We start from the raw sequence: 27,123 nt of genomic DNA, 5'->3' as shown, positions 1-27,123 counted from the left end.
GTCAAAATCATACAAAATTTTCAAAGGGGGTGTATGCAAATAGAGGAGTCAGCCGACTGATTAAGACCTTACCCAAGTGTCTAATAAATTATTCATATTGATCATCAGAGCTATACAATTCGATACCGTAATCCTGAACCTAAATTCCACACACATCAGGATAATAAATAATAAATAAGAGAGAGAGGGCAGGATAATAAATAATAAATAAGAGAGAGAGGGCAGCTCAATGGAGGGCAGCTCAATGAATCACAATGAATCACATAAGTTGAAGTTGGTCATCATGCCAATAACCCATTCCTTTTACCCCAACCAATAGCCATGACATAAAGAACCCCACAAGCTCCAATTGTTCCACAGGTGGCTTGCATGAACTGTGCCATCCCAGCATCAAAGAGGCTGATGTGAATATTCATACCAAACAAACCAACAACAACAATTCCAGCATTGGCTATCAATGTCGCAGTCGTGAGCATCACTCCCATTTGAAGCAGTTGATTCTGTTTGTCATCAAGCATTATGTTGATGTAGTCTTCTGTATCGTCAACATACTCTCTAAGCTTCACAAAAGGTTTGCAATGACCATAATTGAGATCAGCTTGAGATAATAGATAAAGACATCAAACAGGGCTAAGTATCATAAACTATTTGGAAAGCACGCGTATATCGTATAAAAAATTTCAAAACACAATTCAGCTTTCAGTTTGTGCTTACATGACAAGCAAAAATATGCTTGTATGGCATCACACGCTCCCCCAAAAAAAAAAAAAAAAATACAACAGGATATAGTTAAAATCAGTGATAAAAAGGATAAGAGGATTAGTTCAAATTAGAAAAAGGCAAAATTTGAAATCATTATCACCGTCATAGCCTTTTTCCAATTAATTGGAGTCGGCTACACAAATCCTGGTCTGGCATTCTGTTCTATAAGGATCATACTATCAATGAGGCTGTAAATCCTCATATCTTTTCTCACTACTTCCAACCATACCTTTTTGAACCTACCCCTTGCCTTTTTTAAACCTTCCACTTGAACTAACTCACACCTCCTAACAGGTATTGTACTGGGCCTGCACCATACATAGCCAACCTACCTAAGTCTACTCTCTCTCATCTTATCACCTATTGGTGCTACAATTAAATTTTTCCGAATGGATTCATTTCGAATTCTATCCTTTCTTGCAACTCATCCATCATAACATCATCTCCGCTACATTTATTTTACGTGTATTGTGGCCCAATGCTGCACACCATAGAGCAAAGCTAGATTCACAGCTGTCCTATAAAACTTGACCTTCAGCTTCATTGGTATGCGACGATCACGTAAAATTATGATTACACATCTCCACATCCGCCACCCAGCTCTAATTTTGTGTGTAACACTTAAATCTCTCCCTTTTCTTAGATTGTCGACTCAAGATATCGAAAGTGCGATCTTTTTAAAATTTCCTGGTCATCAATATTAACTACTTCCTTGTTTTTACTCCTAATACTACTAAATTTGAATTCCATATACTTTGTCTTTTTTCAGCTAATTTTAAAAATTTTAGATTCTAGAGCACCCTCTAAAGTTCTAACTTTGTTGACGCCGTTTCCGGTCTCATTGATCAAAACTATGTCATATATGAACAACATGTACCACGATACCTCATCATGTAGGTGCCTAAGTAAGTCGTCTATAACTAAGACAAAGAAGTATGGGCTCATTGTTGACCTCAAATGTAGACCTATTGTCACTGAAACCTCACCTATCTCTCCATTAGTTGTTCGCACACTAATTAGCGCTCCATTGTACATGTCTCTCACAAGTCAATGTAGTGTCTGGAGACGCTTCTCTTTTCTAATACCTACCAAATCAAATCTCGAAGTACTCTATCATAAGCTTTTGCTAGATCAATAAATACCATGTAGAGGTTTTTTTCCTTCGCTCTAAACTTCTCAATCAGTTGCCTAAGTAGGAAAATAGCCTCGGTTGTTGACCTCCCTAGCATAAACCAAATTAGTTTTCAGATACCCTTATTTTATGCCTTAGTTGTTGCTCAGTCACTTCGTAAAGCTTCATAGTATGGCTCATAAGCCTGATCCCTCAATTGTTCACAAAATTCAGTATGTCTCATTTGTTCTTGTAAATAGGTACCAAAATATATTTCCTCCATTCATTTGCCATTTTTTTTGTTCTCAATATCTTGTTGAACAACTTCGTCATCCAGCTAATGCCAATCTCCTCCATACACTACCAAACCTCTATCGAGATACTATCTGGTATTAAAGCCTTTTTTATCTTCCTCCTTTTCAAAGCTTTGTTTACTTTTGATATCCTAATCCTATGAATGTATTTGCGACCTCCGCCCTCATTTATCTCTACGATTCCTTCTACCACTATGTTTCTATTGTATCATTTAATAAATTTTGAAAATAAACTCTCCACTTTTTGTTGACCTCTTCATCCTTCACCAAGACCCTTTGAGCCTTACTCTTAATGTTTACAATAAAAAAATAAAATTAAAATGATGCTATGAATAGTGTAGTTGACAAAAGAGGGCATACAGCTGAGAGTTTGTTTAAGGTTCCGTCTATTTGCACAAAGTACGCTTCTAAAAGCATCTCCAGGTCTTCAATATCAAGCTTGAAACCTCTCGAGCTTTCAACACCAGTGATGTTCTTGCCATTGTTGCTATCAGATTCCTCATCCCTAAATACAAAGAGCAAACAAAAGAGTAATAATTAGTGTCTTATTCTCTTGTTGATAACTAAAGCAGAATACATTCTAGTTGCTCATCATAATATCATCATCATTGAGAAGTTTGCTAAAAAAATACGCACTACAAATAGATATACAACGAAATGAACAACACTAAACAATTACCACACAGTAACCCGAAGAAATTACAGCCTAGTAAGCCAACAAGCCAAAAGAGTTGTTATGACTAGACCAGCTAGACTGACATACATCCACCTATTCTTTGGCCAATGAGGTCAGTCTTTAAACCTTTTTTTGACATACATCCACCTATTCTTTGGCCAATGTGGTCAGGTCAGAGTCTTTAAACCTTTTTTTATTATTAAATTTTACTTCTTTAGTATTAGTACAAAATGTTGCAGCTTACATTACTGCTACTAGTAAGCAGCCCATGCTTGCACGAAAACTTAAAATTTATTATTGATTAGATTACAAATAAAATAAAATAAAATAATGTTATGAAGTGTGAATAATAGTTATAAATGATTTATAAGACATAAAAGTTAGTAATTAAAAAACATAATTAAAAGAAATCATCAAAAGACAAAATTTAAAGAGAATAGCAAGATCTACTAACAGCAAGGGGAACTTAAAAAATTAATTATGAATTATTTTTATATTAAGTTACAATTTATGATTAAAAATTATAGTTATTCAAAAGCCTCAGAAAATATAGTTAATGCTTAAATAAAACATTATATACAAAATGATATAATAATATTAGAAATTACAAATTTCTAACTACAAAACTTTTAAAAGTAGTCATATTGTTTAAGACAAAACAATTATTAATTAAAATCCTGTCAAAATCAATTTAAAAATTTAGAATAATTCATAATAATAAATTAATAGCAAAGTACTAGAGCAAATACCAACATTTGAAAACACAAAGCTAGCATGCCTCATGGTCCACTTGAATCAACACTACAGATCATCTAAAAGAAACGGAATTAATTTTAAGTTCTAAGATAAAAAAAATTCAAAAATAAATAACCTAAAAAACTAACAGTTTTATAAAAAACACAATAAGAAATTAATAGTAATGTTTTAGAGAAAACACCAACATTTGAAAATTCGAAGCTGGCATGACTCAGTCCATTTACAAAACATATGAATATGAATTTACAAAATAAAATCAACGCATACAATACGTTTCCACCAACTTGATGAGATATGCACATTTATTGTAACACCCAATAGTTAACTAAAAAATTAAACTTATAAATCAAAAAATAAACATTAAAAAAAATTCAAACTACAAATTACTGATTCCAAATATTAATTAAATCAACTAAGTTATGATTTTTAACTAAAAATGAGACGCAATTCAATTCAATATATCACTAATTTACTGAAAATCCTTTTAAAAAGCAGAAAAAGAAAAGGAAAATATGAATCTAAGAAAAGGGATTTGAAAGATAATAGCACACAAAAATCCGTAGAGAAAAGCATAGAAGCTTACCAGGAGACGCACCAAGTATCATCAAAGTGAGTAGAGAGTTTTGCAAAGATAGTGTAGAAACTAGAGAGTAGATAGAAAAGATGAGAGAGAGTAGAGAGAGGATGACAAAAAAGTGAGAAAACGAGAGATTGGGAACCGTAAGTATCGGGGATCTGAAAACCTTGGTATCACGCATCTTTTTAAATAGAGAGACACTCTTTCAAACTATTAATGTTCCCTCAAATTTTCCTGTGTCAAAAGGGGATTGGAGGTCTAAGTGCAAGGACGGATATTGAGCAATAGTTTCTCTCACAATTTTAGGATAAACAACAGCTTCTTATTTATTTGTCGGCCAATTTTGGTCCAATCATTTCCTTGGTTTCATCCCTTTTGCCCGTACCAGCATAGTTTATTAGGCAGTATAATCTGATCCCCAAGTTTATGCCAAAAACATTGAGACCCTAGCCATCTTCTAGTGAAGCAAGAATCTGGCGAGTATAACAAACCTCAAAAGAGGAAAAGTGCAACAACTATGAGAGGAGTCCAAAAGCTCGAGAATTCTAAAGCTTTAATACAACTGCATAAATAATTCAATCTCCCAAAAATGGACCCTTACCAAGGAATTTAGAAGGAAAAAACCATAACCCTAACTAAAAACCTGGTACTTAGCTAAATTGCTTCAAAGCATCTACTAAGTATGGAGATTCTATCCTAATAACATCTTGAAACTAAATTAAGAAAAAAAATCTTACACGAAGCACTAAGAATGACTTTTAAATTTACCTATCACTGATGAATTTACCACTTTGCCCCTGGATTTCCAGCACAAAATACCAGAGACTCCAATTCATATATTTTTCATCTCCATCACTTATCCCTCTCTCTTCTCAATTCCTCTAGCACCCTTGCAGCCCATTTTTTCCTATACTCCAGCCAGTTCTGAAGTTTCCCCTTATTCTTGTTTTCTCCATTAGATTTGAAGTTAAAATGCCCCAACTTCTTTCCAGTCTTTTGCAGCCCATTTTTAGATTTTCAATTATCTCCATTTTCCCCTGCCGATACAATTAAATCAAAATTCTAATCCACTAGTCTTTTTGCCATTAGTCCCTAAGAATAAACAGAATCTAGCTGGTGCAAAACAAAGCTAACTAGGTAGTATGGACATTAGCTTCTTTCTTTTCTCTCTAGTACATTTCATCATGACTAATTTCTTGATTTAATAGTTCCTAGTTTTCTACAAGTTTCCGAAATTCTTCCTATTTTTATCTCATTTTTTCATATTCTTTTTTTTTTGAACTTCAATTTGAATAATTTTTTATTTTTTATTTATTTTTCCATAAAACTGTCCAACCAATCCCTAATGGTTGGATGGATTTTTACCAGACAGGTCCTCTCACCAGTTCAAATGCTGTTGTCAAGATGACAATGGGCGAAAGATGCCTAGGATGTCTGCCCAAGAGGAGCCTAGGGATTTTGGCCTTCAAACAGCTAGCTAGGCAGCCATGAGACCAAATTTTTTAATATTGAACACAAGGTAATATCGATAAAATGCAGATATTCCAATAAACCTCTTCGATCTGAATGGCAAAGCAAAGAGCTTCAAACCAAATATCTCCCTTAGAAACTTCTTCCACCTAATCAGCTTAATCCCTAAGGTCAACCTGCGTTCTTCAGAGCATTTAAGTTAAGGAAGTTTAAGAAAATACCCATGAGAGATTAGGTATTTAATATTTTATCCATATAGTTTGATTTAATTTCAAAATACCCCTTAAGAGACATGATTATGAGTTGGAATAGTTGCAAATGTGTAAAACGTTAAATAATATTAGGACATCTCTCATGGGTAATTTGATAAACTTCCCCCTAAGTAATAACAAAGTTGTTCAAAATCCCCAAGAGAAGTCCTATAGCTAAGAAAAAACTGTCACTACATCGCTGAAGATCACAGAAAATGCAGTACTAAGAAATTATGAGTAAGGCATGGAAGTTATTCCACAAGGTCCAACCATGCATGACTGAATTCCTTGGGACCTAATGGTTCTACTACAACCTGGCAGAAGTAAAGGGAAAGAAAGACAACCAGTACTCATGTACCCCCCAAACACAAACCCACCCACCCACCACCAAAAAAAGGAAAAGCAACTGCAGAAACAAGATATTTATAGCTAAAACAAAAATTACATTACACAAAAATATACCTTGCTTCATCTGAATTAATTTCATCTTGCACCAATTCATCTCTTGAAGAGATCCCATCCATAGATTGCTGAACAAGCTTATCTGTCAAATACATCTCGGCCATATCAGCGTCGTCATCCAATAAGTGTTCAAGCTCATCCCTAACCTGAAAAAAAAATGAACCTTACCAAATAAATTAGATAGAGTTTAGCACTCTACAGCAAATAAAAGCAGCAGAGCAAGTGTTTGAAAGGGGAAGGGAAGAAAAAACACTATACAAGCCTCACCAGTCACTAGTAATTACATAACTGAAATTAATAACCTCTAATATCAAAGTACAATAAAGAGCAACTCCAATTCAAAAGAGTAAACTGCAGGGTTGAGTATGCAAGAGGATGAACGTCAAATGTAGCTCCATCAACATCACCAAATGAGGTTAACTGTTAGAACCAAGGCTTGGAACAAATAGAAAGCATCATTGTACAAAGGAAGCAACAGAACCAATCGGTAATTCTAATACCATGTTTCAGACAAAGACTCATGACTCCTCCATATCAGATCACATTAACTGCCTTGGAGACTTGGATAAATTTCCAAACATGGTACTTCCAGTCTAAGAGAACTCAATCACAGAACAAAAACTCTGGTTCGCCATCCTTCATTTTAAATAAGCAAAGATGGTGTATTATGATTTCTAGAAATTGGTGACAACAAGTTGCTTTGTTCTCCAAAGAACGAAGCACAGTTTCTGCGAAACAATAAAAAATAAAGCATTCTTATGTTCTTTATCGACTCTATGAAGTATTCTTAAGTTCTTTAAAGTCATTCACAACACCATGGTAGCATCATAAAGAGGCACATTGAAATGAACTCTTCGAATTTGATGTACAGCACCTATCAATATTCTTTCTTGCTAAGCATTTTCCTTTTAAAAGCGGAAAAGGTATGCATGCAGAATTGATGAAAGTGGTGTTCAAATTTGGATATCCAGCATCCAGTCCAGATGCAACTTACATTTTGATCAGTGTGTGTTCCAACAAAGTGCAGTGTTTTGCAAGTGAGATGAAAACTGAAAAGTACCAGTTTTCATCTCACTCATGTAAACAGCAGCATTTTTCAAGAGTAGCATCACCTACTTGGAGTTCTAAAGTGGCACCAATGGGACTACTCAACCACCTCCCTCACCTAAAATGCCACCCCAACAGAAAAAACCCATGATATGGTGCGACATGCAAACGAATCCTAAATGATTTTCGAAACCTTCTCTAAAAAATGATTGCTAAGGCCATAATCAAGCTTTAATGTGTTGGGAGGGGCACCAAAATTTGCTGTCTTTTTTTCTTTCAAGTAATTAGTATGCATAAGTTTCCATACCTGGAAACAAAAGTTTGTGCAAAGAGCTCAAGCCCCTAAATTAAAGAGCCAAACCCAAACAACAGGACATGAAAGGGTTAAATTTAACACCATAAATGATATGACTCCAGAATGATAAAGGCATTCCGTATTTTCCTAGTTGTATCACTAGAACACTACAGGAAACAGAACAAGGCCAAAAAACAATTCAAACTACAGATTTATAAGCTGCATATGTCCTAGACCATATTCAACAAATAAATTACAAAGCAATAAATACAAGTGATTCGAAAGTTCAAATTTTTAAATAAATAAGGTGCTAATTTTGAAGTAATAATCTATCGTCTTTCAACAAAAATGCCATAGTATTCAAAGTTCTGTAAATGTACTCCTTATTTTATCATTTTTCTATAATTTACCTTTATTTTTCGATTTCAAGTCCTTTTCATGGCACATTGAATCAAATATATTCATGTTTAACTTCTTTCAGAAGTTCAAAGATATAGAGATGACCTTAAGTTATGCTAAGTATACACTTGAAGCTTCATGAAAGAATCCACTTTAAGTGGGACAGATAACAGAAAGAAGGCAAGAACTCCTGTACTGAACAAGATGTATGATAAGAAACACATAGTTGAAAGTAATAGATGATGATAAAGAAAATGTGGACCCGTCAAAAAAATAGACATGCGTCAGACTAATCAATCACTTCATTAAAGAATGATGACCCAAAGGACTAATGTTTTTACATAGTCCATGGTAGGAAGTCAGTAACCACAAACCAAAAATGAGTTGGCACACATACCTTCTGAACACGCCCAGATATGGCAACTAGTCGACTCTTGATCTGTCTGACACGATCTAGATTTAGAGAGCTGATTTTAGACGTCAACTCATCTAGAGCAGGATATGCTTGTTTCTCCAATGCAGAAGCCTGAAAGACATGACAATAAAAGGAAATTCAATAAGGGGTCGTTTGGGTGTCCAACAATCCATTACAAGGAAATGGATTTACATGAAATGCCCCATTTTTGTTATTTGGGTACGCAACAATACAAGTGTGAAATGGACTTTCCACCAATATAGTTGTGAAATGGATGACGAGGGTGACAGGTAATCTATTCCCCGTTGGACACGATAAAGTTAAAGGGCACTCCCTTTCTACCGTGGACAATTATGGCATGAGGTGGCTAATTTGAAGTCAAAACTCACCTATCTTCCATAAAAATAAAGTACCCACATGTAGCTTAACCCTTTAAGTAACTAATTTATTTATTCTCTCTCTTAAAAGTTAACTGGTTTGAATATATAAGTAGTAATTTATTTATTACTAAATTTCTAATTTTTAATTTTAATTTTAATTTTTTTTAGAAAATTATAAAAAAATTATTTTTAAAATTAAAAAAAAAACCCAAAGTCTTCTCCCGAATCAGCCAAAGTACCAAATTGCTTCATTTTTCAGACCAAACTGAAGCAGACTCTAAAGCGAATCTAACAACATTGGATTAAACAGAGACTCAATCTATTGGATATACTCATCCATTGTGTGATTCATTCGTGAATTTTGTGATTGTGTCAAGATTATGTGTGTTATTGCAAAACCTTGTTATTTATTATGCAGGTCAATGTCAAATGTATTCGCCATGGCCTCACATTAGTATAATAATGATGCCATTGCTTTTCACATATTAGTAAGTAGTGATGAGGACAATATTCTCTCTTTGAAAAATGGTGAAGCTATTCACCTATTAATGAAATAATTAAAGGGAGAAGGGATAAAATTAATCATTGGTTCATTCACATATTACAAAATAAAGTACTTTTAATATATATTTTATCTTAAAAAAGGGAAAAAAAACTTGTACAACAAAAAACGCATTACTATAGATTAAAGCAGTGATTTAAAATTCGGCGAGTCGCAACGGACTCGCCCGAGTCGACAGGACAATCAGTTACCCCGTGTCGATTCCAGTGTAAAACCGGGAACCACCCGGTTCTAGAACGAACCGGCCGGTTCAACACAGTGAACCGCTTGTATGACGTCATACACAAGTGAAAGTTGCCCGTATGATGTCACATAGCAAGTCAACACGTGGCAAAATACCGATTTTCTATAGTTCATACGTGGAAGGCTACCATCACACATCGGCCGCGAGTGGATGGCAACCTCGGGCATACGCACACAAACCTCCATAAACTTACAAAGTAATTTATAGAAGTGAAACTATAGCTCGCTATTGGACGTGGGATAATTCCCACAATGCGTCAAATTACGGTGAAATTTGGATAAGTACTATTAATGTAGATAACAGTTACACTTACGCTGATGTGGCGAAGTGGTTATCACTTCGTTGGTAGAGCCGTCACATGTCAAGTTCGATTCCGCCTTGGATACATTTTATTTTATTTTTGTTGACAATAATAATAAGCGGAAAATAAAATTTTTTAATTTTTTTTTTTTTTGAAATCTCTCTATTTCTATTAACAATCTTTTTTACTAAATTTATTCTATAAATCCAAAAAATTATTTTTATTTTTGTTGACAATAAAAATAAGAAGAAAATAAGAAATAAATTTAAAAAAAAAACTTTATTTTTTTTTATATCTCTTTCTTTCTATTAACAATTTTTTTTACTAAATTTATTCTATAAATCTAAAAAATTATTTTTTTTAAAAGAAATTTATTCCATTTGAAATCTCTCTCTTTCTATTAACAATCTCTTTTACTAAATTTATTCTAGAAATCTAAAAAATTAAGTATTTGAAAAATTAAAGTGTTCTTTAGAAAATTGGTATGCATTCTAATAATTTCTAACCGAAATTTTATTTTATTCTTTAATTTTTTCATTATAAATCATGTAATTTATTATCTTTCTTACAGTTCTCAATAATACATTTTAAATTAGATCGTATTACAAAATATTTTAGATTTGTTAATATTTGTATAATAAAATAAATATAAAATTTAAACCAACAATTTTAATTTCAGCGTATAACATTATAGTTAGTTAGGTTGTAATAAATTTGGATTATAGTTAGTTTGTAATAATTTGGCTATTTTTAGAGGATTAGGGCTTTCTGGCAATTTAAGATTTTGATGGGCATTTTTTATCGATTAAATCTACTCTTTATAGCAGTCCATGTATGATTATATATTTTATCCATGATAATTATATGATTTTTCTTATGTGTGATGTAAATTTAATAGTTAACATAAGTTTATACAGAGAAAAAACATATCAATATTCACAAATTGATGAAAAAAGTGAAAGTTAACAATGGAATACCCTCATTTCTAATTGGATTCCTAAAATACAACATTTATAATTAATTTTAATAAATTTTTTGGATTTTTTTAGAGCTTAATCCAATCGAGTCGGCCGATTTTCGATCTGGATGGGTTATTGAAGTGCCCGATCCGGGGCACCGATCCATTTTTTAAATCACTGGATTAAAGTAATGCAGTATTTCCTAGCCAAAATATTGGTGATATATATTTCTCAAATTTTTTCCAAACATAGCCAAATAGTAGCAATGTATTACCCAGATTGCATCCAAATGCTACCCAAACAGTAACAATCAATTTTCATGTAATATATTACGTCAGTAATGAATTACGCCAATAATATATTTTCGAGACAATATATTTCCAGGTAGCCAAACAACCCCTAAGGGAATATGGTGTGTAATAAGATTGCCCCAAAAAAGAAAAGAGCAAACAAAAGAATCACTTGAGGGAAAATAGTGTGGAATAAGAATACCAAGAAAAAAAAGACCAAACTACTTATGATTTGTCAAAATAACAAGAGCGCTAATTTTGATCTTAATGTAAATTAATTAGATGCATTGAACAAACAAAAAGGGACAATTTAAATTTAGAAGTTTCTTATTTCATAATTCCTTATTATGATCTTTCCATTTCTTTTTTATGATTGAGGTTCATATGTGATTATAAAGAATAATTATGGAATGTGCTTAAAATGTCAGCATCTGATCAATGTATTGCATTGTTCCACTCACACATTTGTCAGTCACAAGACGAATGAAAGAATGAAAGAGCTCCAGTTGATTTTTTCTGGCAATTGATATTAGTTCTTTATTCTAGATATACAACCTTTGATTAATGTTGTTATTTAATCTTAACCAGTTACCATGTCCAAATGGGAGTCCAGGCCCAACAAATGTAGGGGATATTATTTCACCAACGGCCAAAAAATAAAAAACTTCCAACGGTCGGTGATGCGGATTCAAATAGCAAAAAAGAATTCAAAGAAAAAACAATGTATTTACTAAAAGTTAATAGAAGCTAATAAGCCTAGCTTCAAAGCCTTTATGAATTTAATGGAATTCTAGAGAACAATGCCTTGAAAGAAAACATCAGCCAACTCTGAACAAACAACCCTGACACAACCCCTATTTACAGACTTTATTGAGACTCCCTTATTCCAATTCTGATGTAACAAGAGATCCTAATTAAAATTGAACTCGAATTTGACACTTTTGCCCATAAGCACATAAGATAAAACCCTTTCTAGAAAAATCCTTTAAAAAAATATCTAATCAAGTGTTTTAAAATACGAGATGCGGACCCTATGCAGTCGAAAAGCCGATGCAGTCCAAATGCGAGCACATCACTCGATGTGGTCAATAAATATAAATTTTTTCCAAATAATAGGTCAATGCATGGAAAACATATAGAGGTGATTTATGTGACAATAGGTATTTAATTTATTCATTAACTCTAATAGTATGAATTGTCGAAGACATCATCTTATAATAAACATCCAAAAAACATAACTACAATTGCAAACTTTAAATTTGCAAGCTCCAAAGATAAATATAACAACTAAAAGTCTATGAAGTGTTCGAGAGTAAAGATAAAACATAGAAGATAATAGAAACTAAAAGATAATCTAATCAGCTCTCAACTCTCAAGTCTCAATCTCAAATCTCAATCAGACAAGTCCTCTAGGGAGTCTCCATGTGTATGTGCATCTCTAACATCTAAGTGCGAGAATATAGAGGCATCATCTTCATCAATATCATCCTCAGTGGCCTCCACATATATTTCATCGTCCTCGGTCACCTTTAGGTCGGCCTCCTTCTCTGCTCCACCTTTGGAACTGATATTCAATTGGACCGACCTTTTTTCTTTTGTGCTCCAGTGTTAGCCCCTACATCTTTTCAGCCCTTGTGGGTAGCTTGACATCATACCAAGTGAGATCCTCACCCTCAAACACAAGCTTTGCTTATGGATCCATAGTCCACTAACTTGTACCCTCATCATTAGGTTCATACAATCGAATCAGGTTGAGATCCATGAGCTTTTTGTACCTCTCCCTAGGACGCTCATTATATAAAGCAAAATAGAAAAGGTACATTTCATCTTTTTGATTGCCACGATCTCTACAATCCCTAATTTGAATGGTGATGTGCCTCCCAAAGTTTCCTAATTCACGCTTGAACTTGATCGATTCATGGCTTTGGATCTCATCTTGGACCAAAACTTACAATCGGACCTAAAACCCACAATTTTGCCCCTTTAGTATTAAAAAAATGATAAAAAAATGCCCTCAACGAGAGGCATTACCACCCCAAGGGGGTTGGGGGGTGCGCAGGCCCTGGGCAGCCGCCTAGGCAGGTTCAGGCGGTCGCTTAGGTGGGCACCCAGGGATATCCGCCTAATTTGGCCGCCTAGGTGGCTGCCCAAGCACTAGGCAGTCCGCTTTTTAAATCACTATATGTAGCCCATGGCAGCTTTCCTTCACATCAACCAATCGAAGCACTTTTACTAAAGGGCAAGAAACATCTAATGCATAAGACACATGATCCCAAACATATGTACTAAGAATAATTTGCTCAATCTCTCTCCAATCTCGATGCTTTGACCAATTAATTTTATTCCATTGGTCTGAAGCAAACATGGTCCTTAAGTTATTTATATACTTGCATATGCTTCAAAAAGTGAGACATTGTATGGCAAATCTAGTGACACCGGGTCTCACTATCTCTCTCTTATTTGTAAAACCTAGTGTTTCAAAAAACGCTAAGTGGCACCAAGGAGGGCGACGGGGGTCCAGGCCGCCCAGCATCTAAGCAGGCACCCAAAACCTGAGTGGCCCAGTAGAAAGAAAAATGTTTGTAGTCTAAGTATAAAAGTAGAACTATATAACACATAATACATAATTCATATTTCCATGAATAAGGAGCATTCAGATAGTTCATAATCTATATTTCCATACAATACTAGAACCATACAAGCATACACACAAGAATTAGATAGTAGAAACTAGAAACTAAAAAATAAGAAAAAGAAAATATACGGTCTAGGACTCAATAATCAACACCAAGAGTCAAGCCTCTTTATTCTGCAATCATCATCATCAAAAGAAGAAGAAGTAGGGTAAGCCTCATCATATGCATCAAATTCGAGACCATCATCATCAGAGTCATTCAGATAGTTCATAATCTATATTTCCATGAATAAGGAGCATTCAGATAGTTCATAATCTATATTTCCATACAATACTAGAACCATACAAGCATACACACAAGAATTAGATAGTAGAAACTAGAAACTAAAAAATAAGAAAAAGAAAATATACGGTCTAGGACTCAATAATCAATACCAAGAGTCAAGCCTCTTTATTCTGCAATCATCATCATCAAAAGAAGAAGAAGTAGGGTAAGTCTCATCATATGCATCAAATTCGAGACCATCATCATCAGAGTCATCTCTCTCTTCAACATAACGTTCGTCCTCCTCAGTTTCTTCTGTACTCGCCTTTTCCTAGTTTTCTTCTACCTCCCTCTTACTTTGTGCAGATGAGACCCTAAGAGTCTCGGCTACTCTACCTGGTGCCTCTTCACCCTTTTCTTTCTTTTTGTACTTCTCTGAACTCAAATATTATATAATCTCCTCCCTGGTAGCCTCAAGAATATTTTTACATGGGGCAACATCCCCCTTAATATCGGCAAGGTGTTTCTTGAACCGGTAAGTACCCCATTAGTCCCTTTCCACAATAATTACACCTAAGACAACTTTTGTCATTCAGATTCAGGTTATGACCATACTTTCAACCCGGATCACCACTTCTAAAAGAACCTGAAGAAGATATTTTTATAGAACAAGGCTCAATTTCTTCCTTTTCTGGTTCTACTGAATTCAAATATTGTTAAATCTAATCCCAAATAGCTTCATTAACATTTTTACAAGAAGCAATATTCTCTTTAATACTGAGAAAGTGTTTTTTTAATCGGTTAATACCCCCATTGGTATCTTTTCACAAAAATTATACCTTACACAATTTTTATCGTTTTGTTTTGGGTTATAATCATACTTCCAACCCGAATCACCTCTTCTAACAGAACCAGAAATAGACTTATCCAAATGATAAGGATTTGTTATTGTTTGTGTTGTACTGAACTTATATATTGGTAATCTCCTCTCTGATAGCTTCAGGAGTATTTTTACAAGGGGCAATATCCCCTTAATACCGGCAAGATGTTTCTTAAACTGGTTTATGCCCCTTTTTGTATCATTTTCCCAATAATTGCATCTTATGCAATTTTTATCCAAAGGATTCGCGTTATATCCATATTTCCAACCCGGATCACCACTTCAACTAGATCATGAAAAAGACATCTCAAAATAATACAAGCAATCTAAAAAATAAAAGTTTGTATTTACTTTGATTGCTCGAGCTCCAACCTTCCACCTCTGAGATGTTTTTTAGTGCTAAAATCTTCAAAAACACCCTCTAATAAGCCTAAAAAAATCCCAAAACTAAATCTAATCTTAATGGGTGATGTTTGGATCTATTTCCTGTAACTTTAAGAAACACTTCAATCCAAAGAAAATCACAAAATCTAGTTTTTTTAAGGTTGCTCTCTCTAAAATGGGCTCTAGTGGGTTGAGGTTTCAAATGAACTTAAAACCCATCTTTAAAAATAATTCTTTTTTCAAAAAAACCTAAGAAAGCCCCCTTAAAAAAGGGCATTTCTGCCCCTGAACTGGCAGGCCCTGGGTGGTAGCCTAAACGGTAGGAAACCTAGGCCGCTGCCTGCCTAATTTGGCCCCCTAGGTGTTGGGAAATCCACTTTTTAAAGCAATGGTAAAACCCTCATCATGCTAAGGACAATGGTATGATTATAGATCAATTCAACAACAAACATAGCTTTTGAAATTACCCTATTAAATATGGATGTTGTATTCATTTCCTTAAGAATAAGATTAACACAATGAGATGAGCAAGGAGCGCAAAACATATGCCCCCTTTTCAAAGCCAAAAGATGCCCAGCAGCAGCGTAATTGGCACCATTGTTGGTGACAATTTGTACCACATATTCCTCTCCAATAAATTCTACAATCTCAACAATCGAGTCACATAGGTATGCAGCATCATTTGACTTATCTGATGCATCAATAGGCTTAACAAAAAAGTACCTAATGGACAGTTAACCAAAAAATTAATGAATGCCTAGACTTTCCATCAAACCATCCATCACAAATGATGCTCACCCCATACTTTTCCCACCCGCTCATTGTGAAATCAAAATTTTATTAACATAAGGCACAACATCCTTTAAAAGAGGCTCCCTAAGTTCATGTAATGCAAGAGGCTTAAGTCCTAGCCAAATTGCCTGGACCAGATATACAGAACTATCAAAGTGTTACAGTAGTGAATGGAATCCCTGCCATATAAAACGACATTGCAATGTACATAAATACATTCTTCCTCTCTTCTTTCTTGTATTGTTTTTCTGATGTGGTTTGTTTAGTTTTTTGTCCTTCTCTCCTGAAGCACAATTTTGGGTTAGGAATGTAAAATGCATACATTGGCCTATAGATACCTGAATCGCTTATGAGGGTAGCGATTCCACTTCGAAATCTCGATTCGACGTTTCCCCGAGCGAAAGTTGATTCTAAAAGAAAAGAATCACGTTTCTATTTTTTGAAGAACACGATTCCACCTAGTTTAGGAATCTCGATTCCTGGATTGCCAGAATCAAGATTCCATATCGAGGACTTTATGATTCTTAGCTACACAAGAATGCGATTCCGCTAGTGAGAAACGTTGATTCCAAACTTTTTGGAATTGTGAATCCATGTTGTTTGGAATCAAGTTTCTATATCGCAGACATCGTGATTCCTTGCAACACAAAAATCCTCTAACATAAATTCACTCAACAACAATCCTCTAACATAAATTCACTCTTACCCCATGCGCATGACTATTCGATAAGAATATACGAACACAGTCAAGGACATTGATGAAGTTTAATAGTGTTTTTTGAAATAAAAAGAATAATATTTTTCCTCAAAATTAAATTTTCTCAAATTTTACTTAACACTAATAAGTTTTTTTATTTGTAATGAGTTACATTTCGTCTCCCTCATTAAATGTGTTCAAACCAATGGTTTAAAAAACGGATCGGTGACCCGGATCGGGCTTCTAAAAAACCGATCCGGATCAGCGAATCGGCTATCCGGATCGAAAATCGGGTGAATCGGTCAGAATAAAGCTTAAAAAAAATTTGAAAAAATTATTAAAATTCATTATAAATATTGTTTTTTAGGACTTCAATAAAAAATGAGGGTACTCCATAAAGAATTTTCATTTTTTTGAATGAATATGCGAATATTGATATGTTCTTTCCCTGCATGAACCGCCATTCAGCATTTAATTTACAGTATTTCGTGCTCATCCCTACACTGTTGCTGTTGGGACTCGATATGTGAATAATATGGCTGGGATAGGGTGGCCTCAGAATCATCATCTCTCTCATTTTCTCTTTGAATAATATGGATTAAAAAAAAAAAATAACAAATTTTCAAAAAAATCGATCATGGATTAAAAAAAAAATCACAAATTTTCAAAAAATTCTATCATGGATTACAAAAAAAAATTCGATCATGGATTAAAAAAAAAAATCACAAATTTTCAAAAAATTCAATCATGGATTACATAAAATTCGATCATGGATTACATAAAATTCGATCATGGATTACATAAAATTCGATCATGGATTACAAAAAAAAAAACACAAAAAAAAACAAAAAATTCAATCGTTGATTACAAAAAAAGAAAAAAACAGTTCGATCATGGATTACAAAAAATTCAATCATGGATTACAAAAAACTCTATCATGGGTTACAAAAAAAGCAAAAAACAAAAAATTCAATCATGGATTACAAAAAAAAAAACAAACATTTCTATCATGGATTACAAAAAAAAACAAACATTTCGATCATGTATTACAAAACATTCGATCATGGATTACAAAAAATTCTATCATGGGTTACAAAAAAAAAAAAAAAAATCGATCATGGATTATAAGAAAAGAAAACAAACATTTCGATCATGGATTACAAAAAATTCTATTATGGGTTACAAAAATTCGATCATGGATTACAAAAAAACAAAAACAATTCGATCATGGATTACAAAAAAATCGATCAAGTATTACAAAAAAATCTATCAAGGATTACAAAACAAAAAAAAAAAAAAAAAAAATTCCGTACAGACTCGCTGATTCATTGTTCGGACTCGCCGATTCCGTACAGTGAATCGGCGATTCACTGTACAGAATCGTCCGGTTCTCTCTAGAACCGGACGATTTCCGATTTTTTAGATGATCCGGTCCCCTTTTCACGATTTCAGAGTCGAACCGGGCGAGTCCGGTTCGACTCGGCGTTTTTTAAAACACTGGTTCAAACTAAACTTCAATAGTTTTAGTATTTCTAAAAGTTGCATCTTCTTTCCCATGTTAAATGTGTTGAATCTTTACTTCAAGTCTTGAATAAAATAATATAACATAAAAGTAATGTGAGAATAGGAACTTCAATTCTTGAACTAAATAAAATAACATGAAAGTAATGCGAGAATAGAAACTTCAAGTCTTCAATTAAATAATATAATATGAAAGTAATGTGAGAATAAGAACTTTAAGTATTCAACAAAATAATATAACATGAAAGTAATATGAGAATAGGAAATTCGAGTGTTCAACTAAATAATATAACATGAAAGTAATGTGAGAATAGGAACTTCAATTCTTGAACTAAATAATATACCATGAAAGTAATGCAAGAATAGGAACTTCAAGTCTTCAACTAAATAATATAACATGAAAGTAATGTGAGAATAGGAGCTTCAAGTGTTGAACTAAATAATATATAACATGAAAGTAATGTGAGCATAGGGAGAGCAAACACCCTCCGACGTGTGCTCAATCATGCGTGAGCATGACATGTATAAGAGCGTGAGAGAATTTGAAGTTGTTGCACACGGCAATAAAATCAAATTTTAAAATATGGGCAATATGTTAAATTTTTTATTTTCTTCTCTACTAATTTCGATCCTTCATTCCATGTTGCTTTTTAAGAACTCTTACCAAGAATAAATAATGCTAAAAAAATATGTTACTTCAAATTTAATAATATTTGGTAAACGGTATGGGTACTAAACTATTAATGTAATAATGTTTAATATATGATCGGTACCGTCATTTCTTCAAGTTGAATAAGAGGATAAAAATTATTTTCTTTATGTAGAATAAGAAGATAATAAGGATATAAGCGAAGTGCCCTATGTAATGTTTTAGGTTAAATTAATTATTAAATGTCAAAGAAATTGACTAAAAATTGAATAACTCAATTTTCAAAAGTCAAAAGACTCAAAAGTACATTTAACAATGAAGAATTACTATGTCATGTACTTATTTTATAATTCAAGGAAAAGAGATAAAGGGAGCTCGCCCTTGTTCTCACTCTTTGTATGCCATAAACTAGTTCCAGGCCTTGTAGGTATAATAGGATTATCGGTAGACCGAGTCCATTGTATGGGATTGTCCACAAAGATATCATAAAGGTTGATATTAGTACTTGGAGTCTTGGACTGAATATATACAGACCAAAATTCGATCTTTTAGTAATGGGTAAATTTATATATTTTCTTAATACTTCTCTCAAATATTGGAGGGAATTGGTTCGCAATTCTAGTAAGTGGAGAATCTCGATTCCAATATGGGGAGAAACACGGTTCTGGAATGGTGAGAATGTTGATTCCAAGTTGATGGGGACAACGATTCTAGAATTTTGTTCATTGCACAAAACCATTGATGGTAAAACCATTACGGTACAAAGAACTAATAGCAAAGGGCAACATAAGCAATATGATGTTGAAACCATTTTTGGTGGTTTCCCCCAGCAAAATAAGCTGAAAGCCATTTCTAAGGGCTTGAATGTTGGCCCTGAAGTTTGTTGCATGCAGTCGGTTTGCATCAATCAATTCGCTCATATGAATCCATGGAGTTAGAAGCGAGAACTTTGTTGTGTTTCACAAAAGAATCCAGTTGAGTTGGTAGGGGACAATCTATATGTGATTCCTTGAATTAGAAAGGAGGAATCAATATTGTAGCTATAATAAAACATTGTTATGGAGATCTTTGACATTTGTAGATAGTGGTGATTTCTTTCCTCTCTTACAGAGTGCAATATAAAGGAGAAGGTATTAGCAAATGCAGGGGTCAAGAGAAAGTTATGTAGGTTTTATAGGAATATAGTTTCACTTCTGGATTTGAGCTGCTACTTTAAAATCTCATTCCATTCCTTCTTTGACTATTTTTTAGCACCTCTCTCTCTCTCATTTTCAATAAAGTTTTGTGAATAATCATAATAAACAAATTAGTCATTTGACTCAAATCTATTCTTCAAGTCTAAGGTATGTATTAAGGCAAGAGAAACAATGTTTATTGCGAATTTTCCACCCCAACTTTAACAGAGCGCATAGCCCACTGAACAGATATTATAATAAGAATGAATGTGCATGCTTCCATCATTCTTATGGGAGAATACTGCAATGTTATAGAGTGCGCAAGGATGGAGATACAAGCATCTCGAAGTGAGGGTCATTCTAGCTGATGTTAGGTAAGGCCATTTGAAGTCCTTTGTCTATTAGGATGAATTTTTAATTATTATTATCCATCAATTTAGGGATTAAAGAGTAGGGGGACCAAGTTGGATTTTAGTTAATTGTTATGGGGCAGGGTGGTGTTGTTAGGATTAGCATGAGACTTCTTTAAGATTTAGTCAGTTGATTACTTTGATTTTTTTATGATGGAAGTAGATCATGTGGATGACCAATTGTGATGCGAATTCATGCTGGGTGCATGAACTTAGGAAAGTGAAACGTCCTAGAAAATAAAGGTTTATTAGGTGATATAAGGGAGCTTAATTTAAAGGAATGGATAGAGTGGTAGGTAATCTTTTAAAGTGATAAATAATACTGTTTGATATTTTTTATATTTATTTTCTAAAGGAAAATATTTTGTTGGGGTTGTAGCCCTATCAAAACACATAAAATATAAAACATTATCTAGACCGTCCATTTTATCCTAAAAATAAGTGTTCACAGATCGCAAGATCTGTACCATTTTTTGAGCTTCAAAGTTCATAATCGGTGTTGGAAATTGATTTTAAACCCATCATGGATATTTTTTATGCCCAAAGTGCTATCTAAACGAGGTTTCGAGATAAGGCTTTACTTTGTTTTCATAAATCCTAGGCCTTATCGAAATTGCAACAATTAAATGGGATGTATGAAAAGGAGGAATGTCCTCCTTAGAGAGGGACCTACATTTTTTTTATGGGAGTTTTCTATGAAAGAAGGAAAAGCTTCCTTGGTGAGGAAAAGAGCTTCTTCTTTTCTTTTTTAGTTTGATTTACATCCATACTTCTCCTATTCATTGCTAAATTTTACTTGTTAATGTTGGGGTTTGTAACCTTTAAAGCCCGTGAGAACATGTAAACACAATAAATATAGTGAATTGTATACTTCAATAGGCATATATAATTGGGTGACTGACCCATAGTTAGGCGATCCATGGCCCCGACACGTCCAAAAACCCTTTTCCTTGGTCATAGGCATTATAATTGATGGTTTATAGTGGGTCATAGCTTGTTGAGATTCACGATATGCCCAACGATGGTTTATAAGCAAAGAGAGCTTTGTGGACTCATGTGTACAGTTGTAGGCTTGTGAGATAAAGGGTTAAATCCTCAACAAAACTTCTGCACGGCATGTATATAAGACAACCGCCTTTTTACGAAGCAACCCTATAGAGGGATACATGTATATATGTAAAGAGAGAGCCCCTTGTACTATGATGATATGCGCATCTGACTTGCTCTTAGGGAGGGACCTATAATCCATACATTGCGACAATGATGCCATTACTTATTGATTAACTTTGATATGTCAGTTATGAGCCCTTACACATGACTGTGGGTCATGGGTCCTATTGGGTTAGTTTGAAAAGACAATTGTGGATCATGCATCCTGGCACCAGTAGAGTGCCTTGAGAGTCACTTATTTTTTGCCTATTAATACTAATCCACTTCTAAAGGTATTTCTTTTTATGTTTTACGAAACTAAGAAATTTTTTTTTTTGCTTTAATTATGATTATGATTATGTAATTTTCCTCTACGAAAAACCTAGAAGGGCAAAATTAATATTTTAGACTTTAATAGGGGCATTTTTTTTTTTTGGGATCCATGTGAGGGACTATGGGCCTAGCTCCCACACATGGGAAGGCCACAAAGGGTGGCAAGTGGGGCCCAAAAGGGCCGCACATCCCACACACACAGTGAGAGGCCCCGAATTAAATTTAATATATTATTTTACTATTTGTGGAATCCTAATTGAATTAGTAGTCCCACTTAGAATAGGATTCCTAGTTTGACCAAAACTCTTAATAAAATATTATTTATTTAAAGAGTCCAAATTAAATTGGGAGTTCTATATGGAGATTAGTTTGACCAAACTTACAATAAAATATTATTTGTTTAAGCAGTACTAATTGAAGTAGGAGTCCTATTTGAATTAAAATTCATACATGGACTAGGACTCCAACATTAATTAGAATTCAAATCAAATTAGAAGTCTATCTTATCTAGAAGTGGATATTGGTCAAAAGATTCAAGGGATAAGTTCCTAAAATTCTTCCCAAATCATGATAGTTGATTTCAAGGATGGATGGCTCAAATTATTTCTCACCCTACAGATTACCTCAATATTTTTTTTAGATTTTATTAAATCCTGATTTAATTGAATCCTGATTTAATTGGAACACCCTAAGGCCCTTGTGGTCTATATAAGGAGAGGAAACCCCCCGACTCCCATAATTCTCTACACTTCCTTCAGCCCTCTCTCCTTCTTTCTCTCTCCTCTCCATGCCATTTCCATTTCTCTCTCATTCCCATTTCTCTCTCCAACTCTCTCACTCTACTCTCTAGGTGGCACATCACCCCATAAGCACATTAGGGTTGTACGCACCACTCAAAAATGGTAGAAAAAGGGGCACACCCAATCCTAGATTAAGTGAGGGGTGTCATTCAGTGGCATATCCCAGAGATTGAAAAGGGTCTAAGAAGCCCTAATCGTGACCATGCTCCCAGTCACGTAGACTTCAAATAAGGGTGTTCCAAAGGTGCTTCCCAGTTTAGATTAGTGGATTCAAAAAATCTAAGGATTAAGTGCGCCATCAATCGAGTGTGGGGTGTGTTAAGTCCTAAGGGTGTGTTAACCCTAGGCAATATTTCAGTAAGTCTTCCTGGTTTCATTTATTTTGTTGATTACTATTTGTTTCCTAAGTTATAGGTTCGGATTCATTTTTCAATACAATTTCTTTTTTGGCAATAATATTTAAAGATCCTAGACTATAGTAGGTGAATTTTCTATTTCTATGTTATATTGTGGCAATTAAAAGTAGAAATTCTAGCTATTAATAAAGAAAACAACAAAATGTTTGAATTTATACTCTGGAATTCTGCACAACTATATCTTTCAGTTAAAGGATCAAAGAGAGGGTAGATTAAGCTTCCCACCTTTCCCATCAATGTGCACTTTTAGTTTCCTAATTGCTGAAGCTTCCACTTCATGATACCACCTCGGCATCTCTGTAACTTGTATGCTCTACTTCTATTATATGTTTTGTATTGATTTTGTTGATCAATGATATGCATAACCTTTCTCAAAATAAGACCTTTGAATACTTAACCATCACTTCCTATGCTCCATTAATCATATTAAGTATTTGTAAGGCAAGGAACATGATATATTAGATGCTACCACATGGTTCAAAGTTTATAAAACAAGAACTGGAGTATCTGATCCACCGAAATCCAGCTTCATTGAGAGCGTAATCTAATAAAAAAAAATAACAAAATAGAAGTATTTGTGTTGAGCAATTTCTCAACTTTTATAATGATAAATCTGTTACAGATGACCAAGGAAGCAAAGACATTCAACAGAATTGCTTGTCTCCTTTCGATAATAAACAGATGTTCAAATAAATTAGAATTGCATAGAATTTTCTAGTAACCATGATTCGTTGCCTAGCTCTTCTTCAAGTTAGCCAAATACAATGCTGTCATCAATGATTTTTCACATTGATAGATTTCTCAAAATTAAACATACGACAATTCATTTCGAGACATATTTCTGATGAGCACCAACTAACAAAGACCAGACCATAAAAATATACCACAATACAACATTGATTACATACAACACATACCTCAGATTCAAGGCCTCGACAAGCATATTCAAGACAGACTTCGAGTGCTGTAAACTCAAAAGGTAACACCTTAGAAGTACCGTTGAATGATTTTTCTGATGCAACTGGGTATAGTGAAGAAACCCCTGTGCCTAAAGGGCTTGTCACTGCATAATGGGGAAACTGTGACATAGCTTTGTCCATGCCGTTCATATCGGTAGCACTGTTTCCCATACCCTTGAGATAAAGCTAACCTCGATTTAGTTAAATGTGGGTAAAAGAGATTGTTGCCAAATAAGAAAGAAAGTAACCATGTTTCCATTGCCTTATATGACAGATGATGGATAAATCTAGAAAAAAGGAATAAACAGCAATCCCATAACATAAATAAAATTTAGACTGGTAGTGATAAAGCTGGAAATATTACAACATAACAAACCATTCACAGATACTCAGATCCTTTAATTAGTACTTGAGGACGTATAGCTGCAGAAACCCCCCACAATTTGCTAAAATGTGCTAGCTAGTTGATTGCAACTGTAACTGTAGTTAATAGCCAAAATTCTTGTGAATGATATTCATCCAAACCATCTAATCTTCAGGAACGATTTCTATATATTCCATTGTCAACGCTGGGTGTGAATAATGACAAAACTGATGAATGAAACTTGAAAACATAAACTGCCAAGTTTCATAATCTATGACGTGCTACCAAGCACTAGAAGAATAAGAAATCTAGGTTAGCATAAGGATGAGTTTCAACTGATGGAATTCACCAATTGTATTTGATTTTCCTTGTAAGTGATGGATGTATCAATAGGAATATCCATGAGAATAATCTCCATTTGCTCAGTCTGAACCATGAGGCATAGGCCACTACATTTTAAAACAGACCCCTGAATTTTTGTGTTCGAGACAAACTACGAAAAGTGCAAAGCCTTCCAAATTTTCCTGAGTGTAGGACATAACTTTACGCTTTTTAAAGGACTTCTATCATTTTTTCATAGTTCCCCAGGTTTGTTGTAATGATGCAATTGGTTACACAACCCTAAAGTACTCCGAACACACATTTTCAGTTGTAAACTTTGATTAATTAAGTTCCACATTTTAACCATTTTCACTTCCTTCGGAATGTTGTAGTATCGTCTTCACGTTTAGTAATCACAAGGTACTCCTAACTTTGTCCTAGGAAACACAAGGCATTTCACCTGTAAACTTCAATTTTCTAAATCTTATGTTTTATGGAGCCTGAAAAAAAATAAAAGGTAAGAATGGATATCTACTAAACTAAATAAGACAATGGATTCCACATGAACCCTAGAACCACTGCCAAGCAGGTTCTATCCAACATATGCAAAACAAGAAAACTATGATTTCTAGGTCCCATATTGTAGCTTGTAAATCTAAGGGATTAGAGCTGAAGTACGAACAAGGTGAAGAGGGAAAGATTCTAATGGGAACACAGGAAAACCTGTTAAAACCATCCAATGAGAAAGTTTGTGATTAATGCAATGATAAGTGGTTAATCTCACCACAATAAAACTCAGTCCCTTGTCTAACTCTTCCCCAATATCCTAACCTAAGGCTAATCTCTTTCCTTAAAAATGCTTCTACTAAAATAATGCTCTGCCATGCCCAAGAAGACCTACTTCAATCCTTTACAATATATATATATATATATATAGAGAGAGAGAGAGAGAGAGATTCCATCTCAGTTTTTAAGGTGCCTCTGATCAAACCAAATATGAATCACCGATATAGAGAATATGCCTCCGAACAAACTAATCATGAATCACCAATATAGAGAATAAGCCTCCAAACAAACCAAATATGAATGAGAGAGAGAGAGAGGTTTATTCAAATATACGATATAAAAAACTCAACACAAATCCAGCCAAAAGAAACATACAATAAATAGAAGACTACTGGTTCAGGAGCAATGCAAAATAAATATGGAAATTTTATAGGAACAAGCCACAATGGTGAAAGCCCATGCAAAAGCATATCTATTCCTTTTGATGGACGGAATCAAGAAACAAACAACAATAAATGATCATCAATCACACAGCACAAAGCCCAACCACATCAAGGACAATTCCATCTCATCAGATTCAATCAAAATTATATCTCTCTTGAGGAATAAAAATTCACTAGTACTATGAAGAAGCTTGTAACATACTCTTCTGGGTGTCCCATTCGATTCCGAAACCCTATTTAGAAGGTCATGAACAAAAGGGGCCACCAAAGGATCCTTAGAATTCAAAACCAAAACCTCCGCCGCAGTAATAACAGCCCTAATATGCTCAAGATTGATCACAATCGCTCTTTCTCTACCTAAAATCGTCGAAGGATAAGAGAGAGCGGGATCAAGTACTCGAAGATCTCGAGCAGGCAAACCAGTTCTCCTCATAATCGAATGCTTGCCTACTTCTTCAAGGTGACTCTGACCAGAAGCCGTGATAACTAGCCATGGCTTAAGACCGGTGGCCCCTTTCCTTCTAGGGCCACCTGGTACCCTAACTGCTTCATCTTCGGCCATGATTTTAGTAGAGATCTTCTGGTTCTTAAACTAGGTATCCATGGATATATTGTTTTAGAGGATTCTAGTGATTTATATGTCGCCATGGTCTTTATCTTTCCTGGGTTTTTGGGGTCTGAAATTAGGGTTTGTTGCGTTACGTTGCGTTAGATTCGGGTCCCCTGCGCGTAAATTTCGGAGTCAAGAACATCATAGAGAGAGATTCTTCCGTCACAGATCCCGCTGTTTCTAGAGAGAGAGAAAAAAATGTTCTAATTATGGCTAGAGAGAGAGAACTTTTTCAAATTTTCCCGCCTTAACATCGTTTGCAA

At 34.3% G+C, this 27,123-nt stretch overlaps 1 protein-coding gene across 12 annotated transcripts; it reads right to left on the bottom strand.

Moving 5' to 3' along the window:
- Nucleotides 1-75: 75 nt before the first annotated feature.
- LOC18436765 (magnesium transporter MRS2-F) lies at nucleotides 76-27,123 on the bottom strand. 12 transcript variants are annotated; one of them, XM_088852056.1, is made up of 6 exons: nucleotides 26,453-27,123; nucleotides 24,295-24,510; nucleotides 8,518-8,646; nucleotides 6,380-6,525; nucleotides 2,548-2,692; nucleotides 76-555 (listed from the first exon to the last, which is right to left on the bottom strand). In XM_088852056.1, the coding sequence occupies exons 1-6, from the start codon at nucleotides 26,810-26,812 to the stop codon at nucleotides 544-546; spliced, it is 1,008 nt and encodes a 335-aa protein (XP_088708182.1). In that variant the 5' UTR covers nucleotides 26,813-27,123; the 3' UTR covers nucleotides 76-543. The 12 variants fall into 12 exon arrangements, with proteins under 12 accessions (XP_088708182.1, XP_020524484.1, XP_088708185.1 ...); XM_020668825.2 differs by having other exon boundaries at nucleotides 76-560; nucleotides 26,453-27,119; XM_088852059.1 differs by having other exon boundaries at nucleotides 76-560; nucleotides 6,380-6,461; nucleotides 26,453-27,119.

The sequence above is a fragment of the Amborella trichopoda genome, chromosome 11, assembly GCF_054954075.1.
Source record: "Amborella trichopoda isolate Santa Cruz 75 chromosome 11, AtrichopodaSantaCruz75HAP2 v2.0, whole genome shotgun sequence".
Lineage (NCBI taxonomy): Eukaryota > Viridiplantae > Streptophyta > Magnoliopsida > Amborellales > Amborellaceae > Amborella > Amborella trichopoda.
This window is presented reverse-complemented; position numbering and strand designations above follow the sequence as displayed.

Coding starts and splice junctions, on each gene's coding strand:
- LOC18436765 (XM_020668824.2), bottom strand. CDS start 26,812: ATGGCCGAAGATGAAGCAGTTAGGGTACCAGGTGGCCCTAGAAGGAAA. Junction 24,523..26,452: donor CGAATGGGACACCCAGAAGA/GTATGTTACAAG, acceptor AATCGAGGTTAG/CTTTATCTCAAGGGTATGGG. Junction 8,647..24,294: donor GTCGAGGCCTTGAATCTGAG/GTATGTGTTGTA, acceptor CATGTCTTTCAG/GCTTCTGCATTGGAGAAACA.